Source organism: Nerophis lumbriciformis, linkage group LG09 (assembly GCF_033978685.3).
Source record: "Nerophis lumbriciformis linkage group LG09, RoL_Nlum_v2.1, whole genome shotgun sequence".
Taxonomy (NCBI): domain Eukaryota; kingdom Metazoa; phylum Chordata; class Actinopteri; order Syngnathiformes; family Syngnathidae; genus Nerophis; species Nerophis lumbriciformis.
This window is the reverse complement of record NC_084556.2, coordinates 11088943-11109480: the sequence shown is the minus strand read 5'-3', so window position 1 is coordinate 11109480 and position 20538 is coordinate 11088943. Positions and strand designations below refer to the sequence as shown.

The 20538-nt window shown below is 39.2% G+C and overlaps 1 protein-coding gene across 3 annotated transcripts in view; it reads left to right on the top strand.

Moving 5' to 3' along the window:
* Positions 1 to 5457: 5457 nt before the first annotated feature.
* The window catches only part of slc7a3a (solute carrier family 7 member 3a), a 37888-nt gene continuing 22807 nt past the window's right edge, over positions 5458 to 20538 (top strand). Inside the window, exons 1-3 of one of the 3 annotated variants that reach the window (XM_061962587.2) lie at positions 5458 to 5604; positions 14268 to 14828; positions 14911 to 15072. In XM_061962587.2, coding sequence (XP_061818571.2) covers positions 14462 to 14828; positions 14911 to 15072 — 529 coding nt within the window. In that variant the 5' untranslated portion in view covers positions 5458 to 5604; positions 14268 to 14461. Of the gene's footprint in view, positions 5605 to 6051; positions 6255 to 6330; positions 6505 to 14267; positions 14829 to 14910; positions 15073 to 20538 lie in introns of those variants that run through there. The other 2 variants (XM_061962588.2, XM_061962585.2) reach the window with 2 other exon arrangements.

Genomic DNA, 20538 nt, shown 5'->3' with positions numbered 1-20538 from the left:
GTTCAGCACTGAGGATTTTCTCCACCTGTGACTTGTCCTTGTCTGATACCAGCAAGGCCGAGTCATCCGCAAACAAGAACAATTCATAGTCGCATGCCGATGACAAGTCGTTTATGTATATTAGGAACAGTAAAGGCCCCAATATACTGCTTTGGGGGACTCCACAGCTCACTGAGAGGGGAGGGGGACACGGTGCCGTTCACCTCAACCACCTGCTCCCTCCCCTCCAAGTAAGATTGCATCCAGCTCGATGAGGTTTTGTTAAATCCGATTACTCTGAGTTTATCCAACAGTATAGCGTGGTTAACGGTGTCAAAGGCCTTCTGAAGGTCCAGCATGACCATGCCGTAGTATTTGCCCGCGTCCACCTCGTGTTTGATGTGGTCGGTCAGATAGAGAAGGCATGTGTCAGTGGGGTGGTTAGTTCTGAAGCCGGATTGGAATTTGTAAATGAGTTTATTAGTGGCAAGGTAACTATCGACCTGTTCATAAACTATTTTCTCCATTACTTTCGAAATTGAACTGAGAATAGAAACAGGTCGGTAGTTGCCAGGTTCCAATTTGCTTCCTTTTTTAAAGAGGGGAGTTACTCTTGCTATCTTAAAATCTTTTGGTCCTTGGCCTTGTGTAATTGATAGGTTTATTATAAGCGTGATGATCGGGGCAATGATGGAGGCAGAGTCCCTGAGGAATCTGGAGGGGATATTGTCAAGGCCGGTGGCCTTGTTTGGGTGGAGCGCGCTCAATTTTTTAAACACCTCATCAGCTGTGATCATTTCTAATTTGTTAATTTGTGCCCGGATGCATGCAATTGCTGTTGTTTTGAGGTTAGTTTTTCTGACCGAATAAACCAAAATAGTATTTGATGCACTCTCCTGCTAAAATCCTGCAGTGATTAGTGACCTGCTGGCACTTGGCACAATAAACGTAAAATATAACACAGAATGACCAAAAAGTTAACATTTTACCCTCATTTTGCCAAAATCTTCATTAGCTTTGGACCAACAATCACGAGGGAATTGTGATTTGTGTGTGAAGAATGTCAACTGTATTTATAATCACAGTATGCATCACTCATGAAGTATGATCTTTCTTTTTTGTGACATGCTCAGTCAATACTTGTACTTTTGTAGTTATTTTCCCATATTTCTGCACAATAACTCAGATATGGTAACACTGGCAAGCAGTAAATAATATGGAGTGATTTTTGGTGCAGAACAAATATGCCACTTTATGTTGTATATGTTTTATGAGATTTCCACTTAATTTCATCATTTATTTTTACACCCAAAATGTGATTTCTTTTACTCATCAATGTCTACTCAGTCGATTTGTATTTGTGTTTGACTTTCTCTTCCGATGTTACTTAATTGCGTTATTTTGGATTTACTGGGGTTAAGAGATAGTCTGATTTTGTCAAAAACCATCTCTTAACTGTATTCATTTCTTCTGTTATTATTTGCATTAGTGTCTGTGTGTTCTTTACCGAACAACAAACGTCTTTACCGACGTTTGTTTAACTCGCACAAGACATTGTTGTCGGTGTTGATGGCGAACCTTCACTTCCCATACTTGTCTTCTTTTCGGGTTGTGGGGAAAGCGATGTCAAAACTTTCCACAATTCTTGCAGGTGGAGCAGCACCATGCTGCACATCAGGGCATCTTTACACTTCGAAAAAATAATGAGGAATCGCCGAAAACACATTGCTTCACCTCAAAGTTTGTAGCAGTCATGTCGCCCTGTAGTTACGTAACTGCCTTTTGACCAATCATTGAGTAGATCGCTTAAACCAGGGGTCGGCAACCCAAAAAAGTTGAAAGAGCCATGTTAGACAAAAATAAAAAATAAAAATCTGTCTGGAGCAGCAAAAATTAAAAGCCTCATATAAGTGTTATAATGAAGGCAACACATGATATAAGTGTCTTGCTATGTTAGCCTACTATCAAAGGCTAATCTTCGTTGACGGAAATGTTGTATTTTTATTTTTATTCTACACATTTTTGCAACATTGGAAATCAGTAGTAAAATGGAGGCTTCTCAAAAGATGAGATAACTTCTAGAAATTACTGTCTCAGAATGGCCAAATGTATAGATGTTTGTGTCAAAGTTAAAGTAAACAGCATGGATTTATTACAATCTTTGCAAGCTGGGTAACTTTTGCTGTGGTCTGGAACAACATGGCACACAAACAACTATCGGAAATGCAGCCAATATTACATACAGATAATATGTCATGAGACATGCAAATATGAATTAAATACACAGAGGACATAAGTAAAGAAAATTAAATGAGCTCAAATTTACCTACAAACAAGGCATAGTGATGCAATATGTACATACAGCTAGCCTAAATAGCATGTTAGCATCGATTAGCTTGCAGTCATGGATTGACCAAATATGCCTGATAAGCACTGCAGCAAGTCAATAACATCAACAAAGCTCACATTTGTGCATTCACGCACAGCATAAAACGTTTGGTGGACAAAATGAGACAAAGGAGTGGCATAAAACACGTCTTTCTGTGACAGCGTCTGAGAAAGTTTTACATGTAAACAAACTACGATGACTTCAAGGATAGCTGAAATTAGTAGGACAAAACGGTGCTTGCTAAATACTCTCATCAGTGAAGCATGTATAACATAAACAGTGGGATTTCTAACAACTAGGAAGGTTTGTGTCATGTTTGTTCTCCTACAGAAAATATATTTAAACAAAAAATATTATTCCATTTTCACACATCTCTGCAAGAGGTCCAGGAAGCCAGCAGGGATGCGCTAAAGACCCGCATGCGGCTCTACAGCCACGGATTGCTGGACCCCAGCTTAAATCGAGTCGGCCGTACTCTCTTTACGACTCTGACTAGTGGTATGTCTACCACAGTTTGAGAATCACTGAAAAAGACAGATGGGACTCTCCCATTTGGTTTCTGAAGGAAGGGGGTCTGCATTTTTTAAATTTGGAAATCAGTCTCAGTTTATATAATAAGCTTGGGGTTACTTCACTTGAAACAGTGAGCCTTTTTGTTTCACGACAGCTCGTTTCCTGTTGTTGCTCTCTTGCGTTAGAGGATTAAGCAGGGGGGGAAAAAGGCCATTCTGGGCCCAGGTGGATTAACCAACCAGGGATCTTGTGATGGTGATCAAAAGCAGACGTGAATATACTGTATTTAGTTTGGAGTCAGTGTCTCAAGGATCTGCGTAGATGCCAGGGATACTTGTTCATACAGAAGTGGTTTTCCATTCAAAAAGGTCAGAAAAACCGATGTGCTGCAGACTTCGCATTGTCTATGATGCCATTTTCCTGCCAATAACCAAAATGCATGAATAAAGCATCTTATATCTTTAAATTCAGTAGTTTTATACTTGGGCCGACCTTCCTGGTCAATCAGGAGGGCGGCAAACCCAACAAAGCAGCTTTGATGTGCCGGGGCCTTGTCCTGAGAAATGAAAGTGGACAAACATGATGGGCATAGCGGTCCAAGGCAAAGATTAAGTTGTGTTTTGTTAGCGGTTGGAGCGCCGGGGCCCTCCCAGGCTCTGCAATGACGTCCGTGTTTGTAGAGACACATATTGGGGGTTAGCTTGATAAAGTGGAAATAAATTGAAAGAGCAGCGAGGCTGCATAGGCAAGGACAAAAGGGGAGACCACCGCCTACCGAAAAAGATAGTTTAAAAAAAAAATCTAGGAATCCAATTTGGTGTCGAGTTAGCGCGGTTAGAGTCCTGCAAGTCAATCAGGTTGCTAGAAAACTAACAGAAAGAAAAACGACATTCCTGAGTCAGGGTGCGTACGTTTGACTCATCGTGCATGGCTGTCATTGCTAAAGATAAGCATACATTTGAGTTCACTTTCTCATAAGCTAAATGTCCTCTTTAATTGTTCCCCATTGTGGGATGATTACCAGTCAACCTATGGATGCTCTAATCATAGATGGAGCGTTAATTGTAGAAATGGGACATTCCCGAACGAGTCAAGTACTTTTTAGACTTAGACTTAGACTTCCTTTTTATTGTCATTCAAATTTGAACTTTACAGTACAGATAGACTTTAAGCGGCTCTTTCAAGTGAACTGATTTGCAGTTGCGACCCGTTCATTTTGGAACTAATTGTAAGCCACCTGACTGGCTTAAAATCACACCGATGGGGAAAAAAAACACACACGAAATGACCAAAAGTCAAAGGAAATGTAGCAACCTTTCTGGTTTACTGTTTGGTTACGGAGCCATAAATACAATCCTTGGTTAATTGCAAGCAACATTTCAAACAACTTTAATAATGATTTAGAATGCATGATTCATTGGAACGGAAAACGCAGCATCCTCCAACATGCGGCCATCTATTTATTATTTTATCAACAAGTATATATACCACAACACAATAGCTACAGAAACAATGTTGTAATAGCAACATGGAACAAGCTGCTCAGTGAGATAGCAGATGAGATGACTTCATGTTTAACATGCTGACTTTTTAACTTTGATGCAATTGTTCTACCAAAAATGCATTCCAGTGTGAAAAGTTGATTTATCACTGTTTTTCTTTGATGCAGGCCATGAAATTGTGTTTTTGTTGTGTTGTTTGTCTATGCACGGTGCAATCATATGTGTGCAATATGTATTGTTTAATGCTATCTTTTTTAGTTTTTTGTTGTGTTCTACTTTTGTAGATGTATGTAGAAATAGCGCCACCGTAGTGGCAGCTGGTTGCATCAGCTCTGTGCTCTTTCAATGTCTTTGATGTTCTTTGTGTTCTTTAAGGTTTCCTTTACAAACATTTTTGTGGACTTTTTGAACATGCACTTTAACCACACCATTTCCCCATTGTGGGATAAATAAAGTCTATCCTATTCTGTATGTTGAAGAGGTTCATTTAGCCTTCTGATGTGTATTTATAAACTACTTGTCAGGTACAAAACTTTACCTTACTAACCTATATAAATCAAACATCTATCCTATCCTATCATTTTACTTTTTTTTTTTTTTAATTTGTTTTATTTATTTGCAGTATTTTTTATCTTTTAAGTGTTACTTTCTACATAGAACTGTGTTCTACCTGAATGTTATATAAGTTCAAAAAGGATTTCAATTATAATTAATAATTTCTTTTTAATTGACCTTGTACCAGTGAATCTAAACTGTCATGAAACCCTTTCCCATAGAAACTTCTTAAATCCTTCAATCAATTAATAAATCAATCATATCCTAAGCAACAATAGATCTAAAAAAGATAGATAATAACTTTGCCTCCACCAAAGATAGCTTTGAAGGGGGAGGCGCCTGACACGCATTTCCTTATATGGACATTGCTACCATGTCAAAACGCTGGCATATTCAGTTGATCTCGTTGTTCATTTTTATATATGTTTACATATTAGTGTATGTTACTTCATACTTTTCAACTATCGTACTATGAAAGGTAACCATGAATGGAAAGCCCCGCCTCCTATGACGTCACATTGTTTATACACACACCCACCCTCTATGAAGCGGATCAAAAGCACATGCACTCTCTCCGCCCTTCGATATATTTCATCAGCAACAACGACGCTCACTAATCTTCCTTCTATTCGCTTCTTTCGTTTTTAAGCCCACATGTATTGAAAGGTAAGAACAATTGTTTTTTTCTCTGACTTACTCTGTAAAAAAAACATGGCGACGACAACTCATTTGGCGGTTGACTCACGCGATGCTCCTCCTTTTAAGAATGGGAAGATTATATTAAGGGGGAGACTAAAATGTGGTTTTAATACAATAATATTGACGTGTTTTGTCTTTTTGATCCCGTTTTTGTAACTGCAACGACTCGGAAGTTGTATTTACAATTTGAGCGCCAATCAGCTGACGTAATAGCGTTCATGCCCGTTCGGGAAAAAAACGTAAGAAAAAACAAAAAACTTAAGGATGAACGTGTCCTAAGCTTATTCGGGTAGTGGTTTAGGTCTTTATCCGCCGAGTTAATGTGGCGTTCTCATTCATTGTTTTGGTACTACACACCGACATATGGCTTAGTTATAGTAAGGCGGTGTTGCTAAGGGGTGGGGGTGATTGTAATGCTACTTTCACAGACTACACGTATAGTAGGATTTTCTACCATCTACACCAGTGTTGATGGAAAAACAGCTTAATTTGTGTGTGCTTATTCGTTTATTACACAGTTTGTCGTCACTGTGCTACAAGAAGAGTGAATCATACGCTGTAAGGACGGACAACGGGTCATCTGATGCCAGGATACGTTTTGGACTGTCAACCATAACGTAAATATCGTAACTGTCAGTTAACAAAGGTGGTACTCCAGATCAATGAACACATGCCTATTATAACCTTTAAAATAATAAGTACACTGCATTATGTGTGATTTTCCTATATATTAGTTGTAACTCTTCGACAACATTTCAAAACTCCTACGTTTCTTTGGTTAACAGTGAAAGCACCATTAGTACCACGTTGAGCCACGTAGCTAGCTGCTATTTCTGTCGTCCGTAGATCCCTCACCAGCCCTAATGGGTAGGTAAATATCTTAAGTAAACATATTTTAAACGTTTGAACAATTTAATTTATATTAATCTGCTTTTCTGGACAAGATGCATGCCATTAAAGTGATTCATATTTCCGGTTAATGTCGCCCACAATGCTGTCAGGGCTACCGCCATGTGTGTGTTGCATCAGCCGGTGTTCAGACATGTTAAAAGTAAAATGTCGTAAAATATATGATTTGTGGGGTTAATATCGTCAAAGTTGTTCATGGTTTTTAACACTCCTTTAACATTCAAAAATATTAGTGTAGTGAAGGTTGTGAACTTGCCATATGTTAAAAAAAAAAAAAAAAAGTTAAAGTACCAATGATTGTCACACACACTAGGTGTGGCGAAATGAACCTCTGCATTTGACCCATCCCCTTGTTCACCCACTGGGAGGTGAGGAGAGCAGTGTGCAGCAGCTGTGGCCACGCTCTGGAATCATTTTGGTGATTTAACCCCCAATTCCAACCCTTGATGCTGAGTGCCAAGCTTGGGAGGCAATGAGTCCCATTTTTATAGTCTTTTGGTATGACTCGGCCGGGGTTTGAACTCACGACCTACCGATCTCAGGGCAGACACTCCAACCACAAGGTTATAGTCAAATAATAGTTAGACTAAGTCCTAAAGAAACAATTAAAAACAATGATTAACTATTGCCGAGCTTGGAAATTTATATTTTCATTAGTTGTTGGTCACAATGTACAGTTACTGAATTAAGGCATGACTCATCATTGTGTTGCAATGGAAAAGGGTTAAGTACAACGTGTGTTTTGTACACATTATATTACAAGGGCTGTGGTTCTGCAATTTCTGGCCAACTGTTGGCACACAGCAAATATTATTGCTTGTTTTATGGCAGGGGCAGTTTGTTGATTTAATGCATGTATAACTCAGTTTAGTGATATCATTTGTAGTGACAATGATACATTGTTATACCTGCATTACAGTGTGCGCTTATACAATGATTTAAGGCAAAGTTGAACACAAACTATGTAAGAGAAGTGCTCACCACCCTTAATTTCCGTGACTGGGAACATTTTTGCCAGCTGCAATTTGACTTTTTAATTTGGATTCACCTGATCCATGATTCAGCGGTCAGGTTTGGTGCATGTATTCTCTGCTTTGAACAAATCAAAGCGAAAGAGGACAGTCACACGTTAAAATTAGAGATGTCATTGGCTCTTTGGCTTCACAGTGTCAATGATCTAGTTTAGTTAATGGTTAGTGAGAGTCGTAGTTGTCACAAAATGGTGTAGTATTTTGTAGACAACATTAGTTAGACTTTCATTCATAAAATTCTACGTTGCAGTAGCAAGGCTTGACTGATTGAAAAAGCTAAATATTTTCAGGGCTGAGCATGTCTTGACTTTTGGTGGTATTGATTCCACTCCAAGTGTGAAAGCATTGTACAGTTATGCAGAAGGCGCAACAATGTGGCAAAGAAAATACATTGCCTCAAAGCATTTACTCAACGTCTAATCAGATTTCTCCCATGTCGTCCTCTTGATAGCAACATATATTTAATATTAATACAAACATACTACAAAGGAATGTTATCTGGCGTCAGTATAAATACACCTCTGATGTGTCTGTTTTCAAGATATCTGCACTGTTTCCCACAGTACTGCACCATCATATAATTTGCCGTGTGATTTTTATCGACGCTGTGTGAGAGAGAAAAAATGGGCAAGAAAACATGACCAGCAAAACAGATATATTGAGAAATACAAATTAATGAACTATTGTTGAGTGAGCAATACATGCTTTCATGTTAGTCTCCAAAGTGTCCAGTAAGACCGGAAAAACTTATTTCATTATTTTAATATTTGTTTGTTACTTTGACAAGTCTCTCATGTTAAAGTCCAAAATGGCATTTAAGTGAAGATACAGGAAATTGAATTTTCTCTATTGTAGAGTTTTGTTTAATTATAATTTCCTCTTGGGGCGTCAGCAACCGAGTGGCGTTCACGGGAGAGTGAACAGATTATTCGTATAGTTGCATTCCATTTCCCGCTGAGCACACTTTTTTGGGCCCGCTCTGCTTGTCTCCAGTCTAGTGACTGAAAGGGTTGTTTGGTTCAGGCGGATCGGTGGCTGACGTACGTACACAAGTTCAAACGTTCTTGCGCAAACACACAGAGCCTTTATGATAAGCCATAGCGCATCTTACACATACAAACATACGTTGTGGTTCAAAGCATGCTCTTGGCGTGACCTATGAAGTGTGCTTTGGAGATGGTCACTCAGGCGTGTTCTGATCCACCTACATGGGTTACACAAGGTCACATTAGCTCTTTGCAGTGGATGTTTAGTCTTTTGGGCAACTGAACATGATGTTCTTTCTGTTTGGATTAGACCAGGGTCTCTCAAACTCATAATATAGAGCTGTTCCCCTAGTGTTGTAATAAGCAGTCAAGTTAAATGTATTTTCAAGTCAGCACCAACATACATAAGATGTGGTTTGAAGATACAGTTCTCATGGTAAATAATGTGTGTTTTATCAAACAAACGAGATGGCCTTATTGTATATATCATATTTACATCTTTTTTTACTTAGCAAATTATTTTGAAGTCTTTCTATTGAATAATTTTATTGAAGGTGAATGTTATGTAACTGGCGAGAAGAGCGATCTACGTAGTTTTTGTGACTGCTACGCTGTGCACGAGTGCCAAATTTGTTATGTTGTATGGCTCTAGATATTTATATATTATTTTAGTAAGCGATTAATGTATCGATTTTAGGTAAATAGTTGAAATATATATATATATATGTATATATATATATATATATATATATATATATATATATATATATACGGTATATATATATATATATACCGTATATATATATATATATATATATATATTTCAACTATTTACCTAAATATATGTTGTATGGCTCTAGATATTTATATATTATTTTAGTAAGCGATTAATGAATCGATTTTAGGTAAATAGTTGAAATATATATATATATATATATATATATATATATATATATATATATATATATATATATATATATATATACAGTGTATATATATATATTCTGCTTGCCATAACGCGTTTCTTCATCATGGCCTAAAGTAATATTTTTAAAAATGTATTCTGTAATAGTAATAAACATTTTTTAAAAGATATCCAGTAGATTTCTGAAAATTGTGAATCGATTCAGACTCTGAATAAATTAGAACCCTGATTCAGATTTTATTTTTTCTGCACTCATAGCAAATAGCATCTGACTGCTAAATTAATGAGCTATTATGGCTAATCTGCACATGCTGATTTAAAACTACAGTTTAATTGACACTTAATGCATTTGCATGAAAGTATATTTGCTGCCATTGTTTGTCGTAATATTTGGTTAAGGTACATACTGTGATAGGTTTTCATTGTAGTGGGTCCACGGGACCCACAGGTAGTAATTTGAGTGGGTCCCTTGGAAAATTTAGTGGGTCCCCACTAAAAGGTGCTTGCTGTTTGTAACCTTTACGCAAAATCCTAGAGTGCACTAACTTTCCTATGTGTTTTGAATATATTCCACCATTTTGTGGCTTTCAGCGCGTAATGATGTAACTATGTCCGTACATAACATGTGTACACCTATTAGCTTTGTGTCTTCTTGGCTAATGATAGCGTTCTGGATCGTTAACGTTAGCTATCAACAAATCTATTCTATCGAAACACAACATGGCTGCGAATTGTTAGTTGCTAAGTTGGACTGCTTTTGTGTATGTGCACGAAACAAGCATGAACGCCAAACAGATTCCTTAGACCAATGAGCATTTTTTTATTCAATATAATTTGTAATTGTGAGAAATATATAAACACTTTGAAAATATAAGCCACTGGTGCTGTTCTTGTTATATTTTCTCGTTTGAAAAATGTAACGCTTACCTAGAAGCGTCACTGCATGTACATGTAAGATGTATTGAGTGGATTTCATTACATGACAGGATGTCAACTAGATATTGTAGGCTTACTTTTATAACAGCAACAAAGCACAGGCTACTTTCACCTAATAATTTTATAACAGCAACAAAGCACAGATAGGCTACTTTCACCTAATAACTGATACACGCCGTTTACGCTGCTAGTTGATTGGAGGAGAGCTGCAAGCCAGAATTAGGTTATCACGTTTTATGTGACTTTTTCAGTTAATCCTCATTACAGTCTGCGGCAGCTGTTACGGCCCTGTGAAAAGCAGGAAATGCAAGAAAGTTTGTGACTGTTTTGATATCAAAATGAGGAAATTGTCGTAGTCGTGTAGTGTCATACATTGGGGCATTGAGGCATTTAGTTCCGGGTGTACTGGTTTTTCGAAGCTATGTTCCTAAAGCCACACCCCCACAACCTGCTCTACTTGCATAAGGCGGTAGAGCCCATGTGAAAAGCACAAGAAAAAGATTAGCTATTTGCCCACATGACGGAAGAGGCTCAAGGTGGGACTTGGCTGTAACCAAGTGGGCTCATACAGTAGACATCATATAGAACTGCAAGTCTATTAAGTCAAGTTTTCTACAGTGTGGGAACATGTACCGATATCCTATCCAATGTTTATTATCTTATAGCTCTCTGTTGAGCTTTTCATTGTTTGACAGTAACTGTACTAGACAGGATAACAGCTTTGATACCCCTAACAGTCTGGCCACGCTTTGATTTGTTGGGTATATTGTTTAAATGTTTAAAATAGCTGCGACAACTTTTTGTCTGGAATGCTCCAGAAAAGGTGTACCAAAATTAGACATTATTTGAAGTGGAAATATTGTTTTATCCTCTTTGTCTGTGACCTGAACTTCCTAACGCTATTTACACACATTTCAGAGCTCTTTGAGGCTTTGAATCTTTGTGGCAAATACAGTACATTAGTATAACCAGCAACCAGAAAATGTTTCAAATTAGCATTGAAAAGGATGACTAAAAAGTGATCACAAAATATCTACAGTATTTGGAAAATTCTGATTGTTCTGTCTAGAACAGGATTTTTGGTAACACTGCACCTCACTAGTTTGATTATTCTATTGACTGATTAGACTATATTAAAGATTCCAAATTAATTCAAAATAAATATTTGGAAAAGGATTATTTTAGATCAAGGACTGGGTATTTGATAACACTTCACTTATGCTCAACCTCTTATAGCCGCTGCCATGTTGATTAAATTATACATAATATAATATATCTGTATATATATATTATTCTGTACACATATTATGTATATATTCGTATATATGTTAGATTTTTTAATCGCTATATTAGTCTATTTATACCTGCATTGTCCTTTCCATCCTTACACTTTCCATCATTGTAACTGAGCTACTTTGTTGAACTATTTCCCTTGTGGATCATTAAAGTTTGTCTAAGTCTAATAAGTCGATTTATTTTCACATTTTTAATTATTGTATTGTCGATTGTTACCATTATATTTATTAATATGTATGAACATTTTAGCCTCCTGGACGCTATATCAACAGTGCCTCTGCTGGTTGCAGCCAAGTACTGCAGTCTACTTTGCTTCAAGATTATGATGATTAACACAGACTTTTCAATTTAAAAGGGCACAAGACGATAGTACTTTTAATTTTCAAAGTAATGTTTTTTACTCAACGCCTTCCTGTCGTTTTTCAAGCATGTTGGCACACTGTTTCACGGAAATAATAACATTAAACTGATTGAGTGGACTGGACTCGGGAATGTTTTAGGGCTGGGCAATATGAACGAAGAAGTATATATTGATATATTTTTACTTAAACTCGATATTTGATATACATCTCGATATATTTTCTGGTGAAAATATACATATAAACAGGGTTTTTCCTGGCTCAAATTGAGGCAGAGGTGGTACAATCTTGACCATGCAAATTTTAACGCCAACATTTTTTATTTTTTTTCAATTTACAGTAATACGGTAAAATGTATTGTCATTTTTATTAATTTGATGGGTAGTTTGCTGTAACATCATAAGTCAAGCAGATATTTAAGTATTTATTTTTATTTAGACAAAAATGTTTGGAAAGTATAAAAAAATGTAATATTTGTTGCAATAATAGATACTATTAAAGTTTAAAAAGCATGCAATTTCAAGCAGTATATCGCCCAGAATGTTTTACTGAAATTTTTGGCGATTTCATTGACAAATGGCGTCACAAGGATCATTTGGGCCAAATGTTAATCGGTAGTCAACACAGTTGGAGCAGTTGTATAGTATTTTGCAGATGAAATTACTTTGTGCTGCATCTATTTTAAAAGATACCTAAAAGCAGTCCTAGAGAAGCTAACAATTGTCAGGGATGTTGTTTGTTGTAATGAAGTTAATTATTGTGTAACTTAGTGGAGTGGCTCAATGCTGTATGGAAACGCATACACGGTACAACACGGTGTACTAAAAAATAAAGATCTCTCGCCTATGGAGAGTCTACTTTTTAGTACCTGAACGTCCTGTTTTAGCATCACACTTTTCACCTGCAGTCAAGAGTTGTATGTTTTAAAAAGGAATCTTGTGCAAATATACTATTGGGTCTAAGGCCAAATAGGCCCCATGGACTGTATACTGGTAATTATTATAAAGGTCCGCAAAACAATCACTGCATATTATTTCGGCTATTTTTCGTACACTTAACTATGTTCCCCTCAGTCCATAATTGCCACAGCATGACATTACAGTGGTTTTGCTAGTTGGAATGTACCACTGGGGTCATTAACCCGCAGTTGGTACTTCGCTCACAGCACGCGTTGTGGGATGGGCACTCACGTCAGTCGACGTCAAAGGTTATGTTGACCACGTCAGGTGATCCGTGTGTCCCTAAATACAAACAACAGAACGCTGCAATGGACACGGTCACATGTGTTGTGTTGTGAGCTGCCTTATTTGGCACATGTTTTTCGTCCTTTGTTGTCCTTCGCACTTTTCCCTCGAGATACTTGATTGCTAAACACCCTCCAAGGGCAGAGAGAGTAAAAGCGGACCTAATTTTCCAAATAGTCAGCAACCACCTGCTCTTGGGTTACACAGAGAGTTTACATTCGGTAAAGCGTCTTTTTATTACAGATTTATTTGTGTATTCATCCCGTTTCTCCTCAGGTGACTGCTTTGTCTTATCAAGCTGCTGTTTTCCTCTCTTCTGTTGATATTAGCTTGCAGATATTAAACCATGCGTTCCCTGCACTGCCTGTGGTGTTCCCAGGCCTCTTTCTGCGCATCTCTAGCTACTGAGTAAACACAACTCTAGTAGTAGAGGGGACCCTTTCTCCCCGTGGAGGCGGAAATCTTTTGGTCTTGTTTTATTAAACACAATGCGCGCTATGCCAGGTTTATTTTGTCGAGGCCAAACCTAACTTAAAAGGCTGTGCTGTGTCATGTCCACAAAGAGGTGGAGGTATGAATACCTGGAAGTTGCGTAACTGCAGCCTGCATTTCCAAACCTTATAATCTGCTTGTTCGTAGTTGCCAAAACCGAAGAGAATGTTTCCCTGGTGGGTGATGCTTTGGAATCCTCCTCCTTGGAGACATTATGTGTAACTAGGCAAGTAGTCGTGAAGGTGGGAACATTTAGTTAGGTTGCTGTGTGTGGGTATTATTTCACGGCCAGAAGCCTCATGCAAGTAGCCGCGGCAACAGCTTCTCCTGGAAAAAATATTTCCAACTGGAGAGCAAGGATGCAATAATCTCTGCTGCACGCTGCCAAGCACAGAGAAACTGCCGCATTTGCTGAATAGTGAACTCTTGTTTTCTCTTTGCTTCATTCACAGCTCTTAAGCCATCACTGCACAATACAGTGACCACAGGTCTGCCGGCCTCGTCCTGCCCCGAAACACACCTCCGCTGACAGACCAATCATCAAACAGCTTCACCTTCGCCATTTGTTTAAAATTTTGTCCACACCTTGTGTCAATCCCACACACACTCAAGAAGAGTAAAAACACAGCACACGTTTGCAGCAAGTATGGCCAGCATGCTGTCCCGCTTTGGAAAAATTCTCTTGCGCCGCCGCACTTTAGACTTTTCCGGCGAAGAGTCACGCTTCGCTCGATGCCTGTCCACCCTAGACCTCATCGCCTTGGGGGTGGGCTCCACACTGGGCGCCGGTGTCTACGTGCTTGCCGGCGAGGTGGCCCGAGAGAAAGCCGGGCCCGCCATTGTGCTCTGCTTCCTCATCGCTGCGCTCTCCTCCATGTTGGCCGGCCTATGCTATGCAGAATTTGGAGCTCGTGTCCCCAAGACGGGCTCAGCATACCTCTACAGCTACGTGACAGTCGGCGAGGTCTGGGCCTTCATCACTGGGTGGAACCTCATACTCTCCTATGTGATAGGTAAACTTTGATTCTTCACTCTTCACAACTATGAAGCTCCACTCTCCTTTCTACCTACACTACCTTCTTGGCCTCCCTGCAGGTACTGCGAGTGTGGCCCGTGCGTGGAGTTCCACCTTCGACAATCTCGTAGAGCAGAAGATCTCTGTCTTCTTTAAAGCCTCCATGACCATGAAGGTGCCTGGAAAAGTATTGGCGGAGTACCCCGACCTGTTTGCCCTCATACTGGTGCTGCTGCTTACTGGTAAGTCCACATTGTTTGAGGTTCTTGTTTTACAAAGGTGATGAAATTAGTTGAATTTAATTGTGTGGTGCTTGGCTATTCAAAAACATAATCAATATGCATATTAATATGTATTATATTCAGGATTTCCTCTTAATGTAACTGAAGGTTGCGCACCGCCACAATTATTTCATAGTCGCCACACCTTGAAAATAAGGTGTTTTTTTTACGTTAAAAACAAATTAAAGTAATATAATGTATTGGTACCCCCAGAAGAAGTCAAAAGTCTGACACTGTATTTAACTTTTATTGCCAAACTTATGATAACAAGAGCTTTTACCTCCCGTGTACTCACTTTCGTCTCCATGAGTCTGCGTTTCCTTGTCGGACACACAACAACACTTCCTCATTCTCCGCCAACCACCTTTCAGGCACGTACGATGTGTTTGCAAACATGGGAAAACTGACATTAAATCCAAACCACACAAACATTAAACATTACCACCAACAGGTTGTTACAGTTTGAATGGATATATAAAATACATAGCTTATTATTTACACACTCTTGACAAGTGATGTACCAAAAACTCAACCACCGAAAAAAGACTGATTACCAAAAAAGTGCTGCCAAATCCGGACGCACGCCATTGGCTGGAGCGTTGTCAGAATGTCTGCGATGTTGACGTAACCAGATATACCCGTGGACAGCGATCTGCAAAATGTGCAAATATTAAGAGGGCAGTGGTGGCTTTAAGACGAGAAAGTTCAACTGAAGCAGCGCGAAGCAAGTATGATGTCATGCTTGCTATAGCTTGCCTCTTTGTCAGGGACATCGAGGGTCAGAAGTTAAGAGTCTCTAAACACGACTACATTTTACAAAACCACCAGAAACAAATGATGTATACATATATACAGGCCTCAAATTTTTACTTTTTAAGGTCAAGGCAAGTGTTGCCTTTAAAGAGGGCTCATATTTTAGGGCACCAATGCAAGTGGGAAGGGCACCAAGGCAAACATTATTTTCTTTCGAGGCAGGGGCTCCAATATATATACACACACACAAGTATATGATATACAAATAATCAAATGTCAATAAATTGAAATAGACTATCATATAGTATATGACCTAACTTGTAGTAAATTTAGTAAAGTTGTGTATAACTTGTGACCGCACTCTTACTCCCTTTTGTCCGCACTCTTACTCACTTTCGACCGCACTCTTACTCCCTTTCGACCGCACTCTTACTCCCTTTCGACCGCACTCTTACTTCCTTTTGACCACACACTGACTTCTATTTTGCCCCACTCTTACTTTAATTTGCCCACACTCTTACTTCTTTTATACCACACTCTTCCACTTACTTCCAGAACCGGTGTTGGGCGTCAATATGAGTGGTCCAAGCGGTGTGCTGATGGGGGCAACATTGTTTACATCAGCGACTTATGTTCAACATTGCGGGCGGTTGGGCGGGCGGGCGTGCGTGCGTGCGAGGTCTTTCTGTGTGGAGTTTGCATGTTCTCCCCGCGACTGCGTGGGTTCCCTCTTGGTACTCCGGCTTCCTCCCACCTCAAAAGACATGCACCTGGGGATAGGTTGATTGGCAACACTAATAGCGCTGCCAAAACCGTCTGGAGCGTAGTCAGCATGTCTGCGATGTGGACGCAACTTTGATACATCTCAGATATACTCCAGCGATCTACTAAATGTGCGAATTGTAAGAGGACAGTGGCGGCTTATAAGGAGAGAAAGCCCAACTAAAGCAGCAGCGCGAAGCAAGTGTGATGTCATGTTTGCTCCAGCTTGCCCTTTTTCGTCACAGAGAGCGAGGGACAGAAGTAGTTTCTAAACACGAGTACATTCTATAATAACACCAGAAAAAGATGCTAGATTTGTTTTAATAAAATAAGTCATTAAAAGTCTTTAAAAGTACATTGTACAATAAGCAGCAACATTTGAAAATATGGCAAAATGATACAAAAATATGTTAATACTAATTAATAACATATTTGTTTTTTAAATGTATTTGCACATTTAGTAGCCTTTTTAAAGAAAATCATATCATAGCAAATTTTGTAAATTATGTTATTACGTCATGGTGACCACTGGGAGTGGGGTCGTGGTCCTCCCTCCTCCAAAGACATGCACCTGGGGATAGGTTGACTGGCAACACTAAATTGGCCCTAGTGGGTGAATGTTTGTCTATTTCTGTTGGTCCTGCGACTTGTCCAGGGTGTACACTGCCTTCTGCCCGAATGCATCCCAAAAGGGACAAGCGGTAGAAATGGATGGATGGATGGATGTTATGTTATTTTAGGTAGAAAATTAATTTCAGTAGCTTTTATAAAACTATTGAGTGGTTTCATTTTCTTGTTGATATTCTTTTACAAATACTAATTATTTTGAATAAAAAAATGTTGCCGGTTCAAGGAATTCGTCTCGTACACACGTGCGCATACACACGTGCGCATACACACGTAGACGCCCGGAGCACGTGTACATACATAAAAGCAGCTAACAATTGGCAGTCATGTTGCTGTAATGGAGGTAATTATTATGTAATTTAATAGAGTGGCTCCAGACTGGATATAGACACCTACAAAGTACAACACCCATCCATCCATCCATTTTCTACCGCTTGTCCATGGTGTACAAAATGTTTTTAATCTGTCGCCTATGAAGAGTCTCTACTCACTAGTACCTGAACTAATTGTTCTATTATCTCACGTTCCACCTGCAGCCAAGAGTCCTAAGTACGTTATAAAAAGGGATCTTGTGCAATTAGACTATTAGATCTAAGGCCAAATAGGCCCCATCGATACAGATAACTTCTTGCTTCTCAAGACAGATTTCAATAGAAGTTTTGCTTCTTCCTCCTTTTCGAGCATGTTGTAAAGAGACATGGAAAATGTTTGATTTATCATGTTGAAACTGCATTCATGTTCGAAATAAACTTCAATCAAATCAAATCAAATAGCTGATAACTTATCCATCCATCCATCCATTTTCGACCGCTTGTCCCTTTCTGTAATTACATTTATATAGAAAGGGACTATTTGCAACCTTTACAAAGATGCCTAAAGTGCGCTAACTTTCCAAAGTGTTTTAAGCTTAATATCCCACCCACGTACAGGTTTTAAGACGTAATGACGTACATTATGAGGTGCGTGCGCATTAGAGTTTTGTGTTGTGAGCTATTAATAGCTTACATTAGCTATCGTTGAACTTTTATTCTATCGTAACAAGAGCTGAGCGATATGAACCAAAACTGATATCCCGGGATTTTTAGGCCGAATGGCGATAAATGGTATTTAACGGTATTTTAAACTACACATGCAGAGTGTTTACTTTAATGTCAACATCCAGTGTTTCCCCAGGACAGGCATCTATTTGTGGTGGTGTGGTCGGGGGGCGGCAGCGGCGATGAACAAGAAGAACGCGGAGTTGGAATATAATTACAACACTTTATGTACATATTTATATACAGATTTGAACAATTAGTTATTCGCTGAAATATATTTATTAATTGTGGTTCTTACAAAAAATATATCTTATAAAATATAAAAGTTAAAATGTCTCTTAAAGCTCTGCCCCTTTAATTAGTGCATACTAAATCATTTAACTTTAGCCTACTACTACAACCATATTATTTACCAGCAACATAAAGTGAAACAGAGGCAGAGGTGTCCTGCCACAGTCAGTCAACCTCCTCCTCCTCCTCCTGCTGCTGCTGAACAGGTCGCACTGGAGCTAGTCTCGCTCGCCAGACCCTCCCCCAGAGAAGAGGGAGACACTGGAGCTTACCATGCTGGGTGTTATACAGCCATGACTTAAATTGTGGCATTTTAGCCATTCTGGATCGAAACCAGTCGCTCTATGTTTTGTCGTGGTCCTCTCTATAAGGCACATAAGAATATAAAATAGGACCCTTTTCATGAGAAAAGTGCATTTCTGATCTGACCCTGCTTTATTTTTCAGTGTTTGCTGAGTCTCACCTGTTGCCTCCGCCCTAGCTGGCTCTACATGCTGCCTGTCTTCCTCCTCTCCTACAACATCTCCCTGCGTACTTACTATCCCTTCCTCCTCACCCTCTCTTACTACCTCAGCTGCGCCAGCTGCCACAGCTGCGGCACTAGTTGAAGCCTGGAAGTATTGGAAGCAAATTAATTTTCACACTGATGGACGTCTGTTCACTTTCCTTATGAGATTTCTAAGTGTCTACAACGTTTTGATAATACCTCCTGTGGTCCGGACTGTAGGCCTACCTCCTCTCCAAGTCGAGCCCTTTTCGGCCATTGAAAATATTTTTCTATACTCATCTGTGTGAAGGAGTGAACATCCAACATTAGAATTTATTACTAACAAGCAGAACCGGTCTATGTACAGTGCCGTCTAACCTTAAGCGGCAGCAGCTCAACACATGCAGGGTTCAACGTTAAGGTTTTTTTCCACTTGCCCGACTTCTCAAATCTACTTGCCCCAATATTTTTACTTGTCCTGCCTAGGTTTTTTTCTGGCTGTGTAGTGCTCATGGCTTATATCTTACTAAAATTCTTCCCGTTGACTATTTACAACACTACACAGTATTTATTATTATTATTATTATCTATAATTACATTTAAATGGCATTGCATACATGTAAAATTAAATGCTATTTCACATTATTTGACCAGTAGCAGTTACACCCATCTGAACAGGTCAGCCACCTGTTTAAAGCCTGATCACAGTTGAAATCTTGAAATGAAGGGCCTTTAATGGCCAAAACATTAACCTGGACAACATTTTAACAGTTGGTTGGCTCAGATTTTATTCTTTTTATTGCATTCACATGCTGCAGTGGACAGTGGACAATTTAGCTTCAGTATAAATGCAGTATCTAAAGCACCGTCTCCACGTGTGTTTATTGACAACAGGGTTATAACCTGGACATGTTAGTTCGTTGGTATGGTAACAGCTGACTGTTACTACGTGCGTCTGCCCCGGCCCCGAGTCAAACAGCGGCGGTGTTAATGAAGCAGCGTCAGGCTGCTCACCGTCAGTGAAACGCTCGGTGAAATCGCGGATTAATGTTGAATATATGACGAGCTGCGAGCGATGCAGCTATAACCTATCTACCTATAACCTATATTACCCTCGTATTTTGATCTGGTCGGTCCGTTCTTTTACTTCGTCGTCGTCTTCTTCTTCTTCTTCTTCTTCTGGCCCACCAGGTGAATTAAGTGCTATTGGCGGAGTTACAATGCATAGTAGGCTACTGCCACCTACTGCACCGGAGTTGTAACTACAAGGTACATTCATAGACAGTCCCATTGCTTTTATGAGTGGTCGAGCGAGTCAAAAGCCGAAAAATCCATTTGTGGCGGACGTAATTCTTTCGTGGCGGGCCGCCACAAATAAATGAATGTGTGGGAAACACTGACATCACATTACTGTAAACTACCAGTGTTCTGAAAATTTGTTACGAAACCAAAAAATAAATTTAAATACTA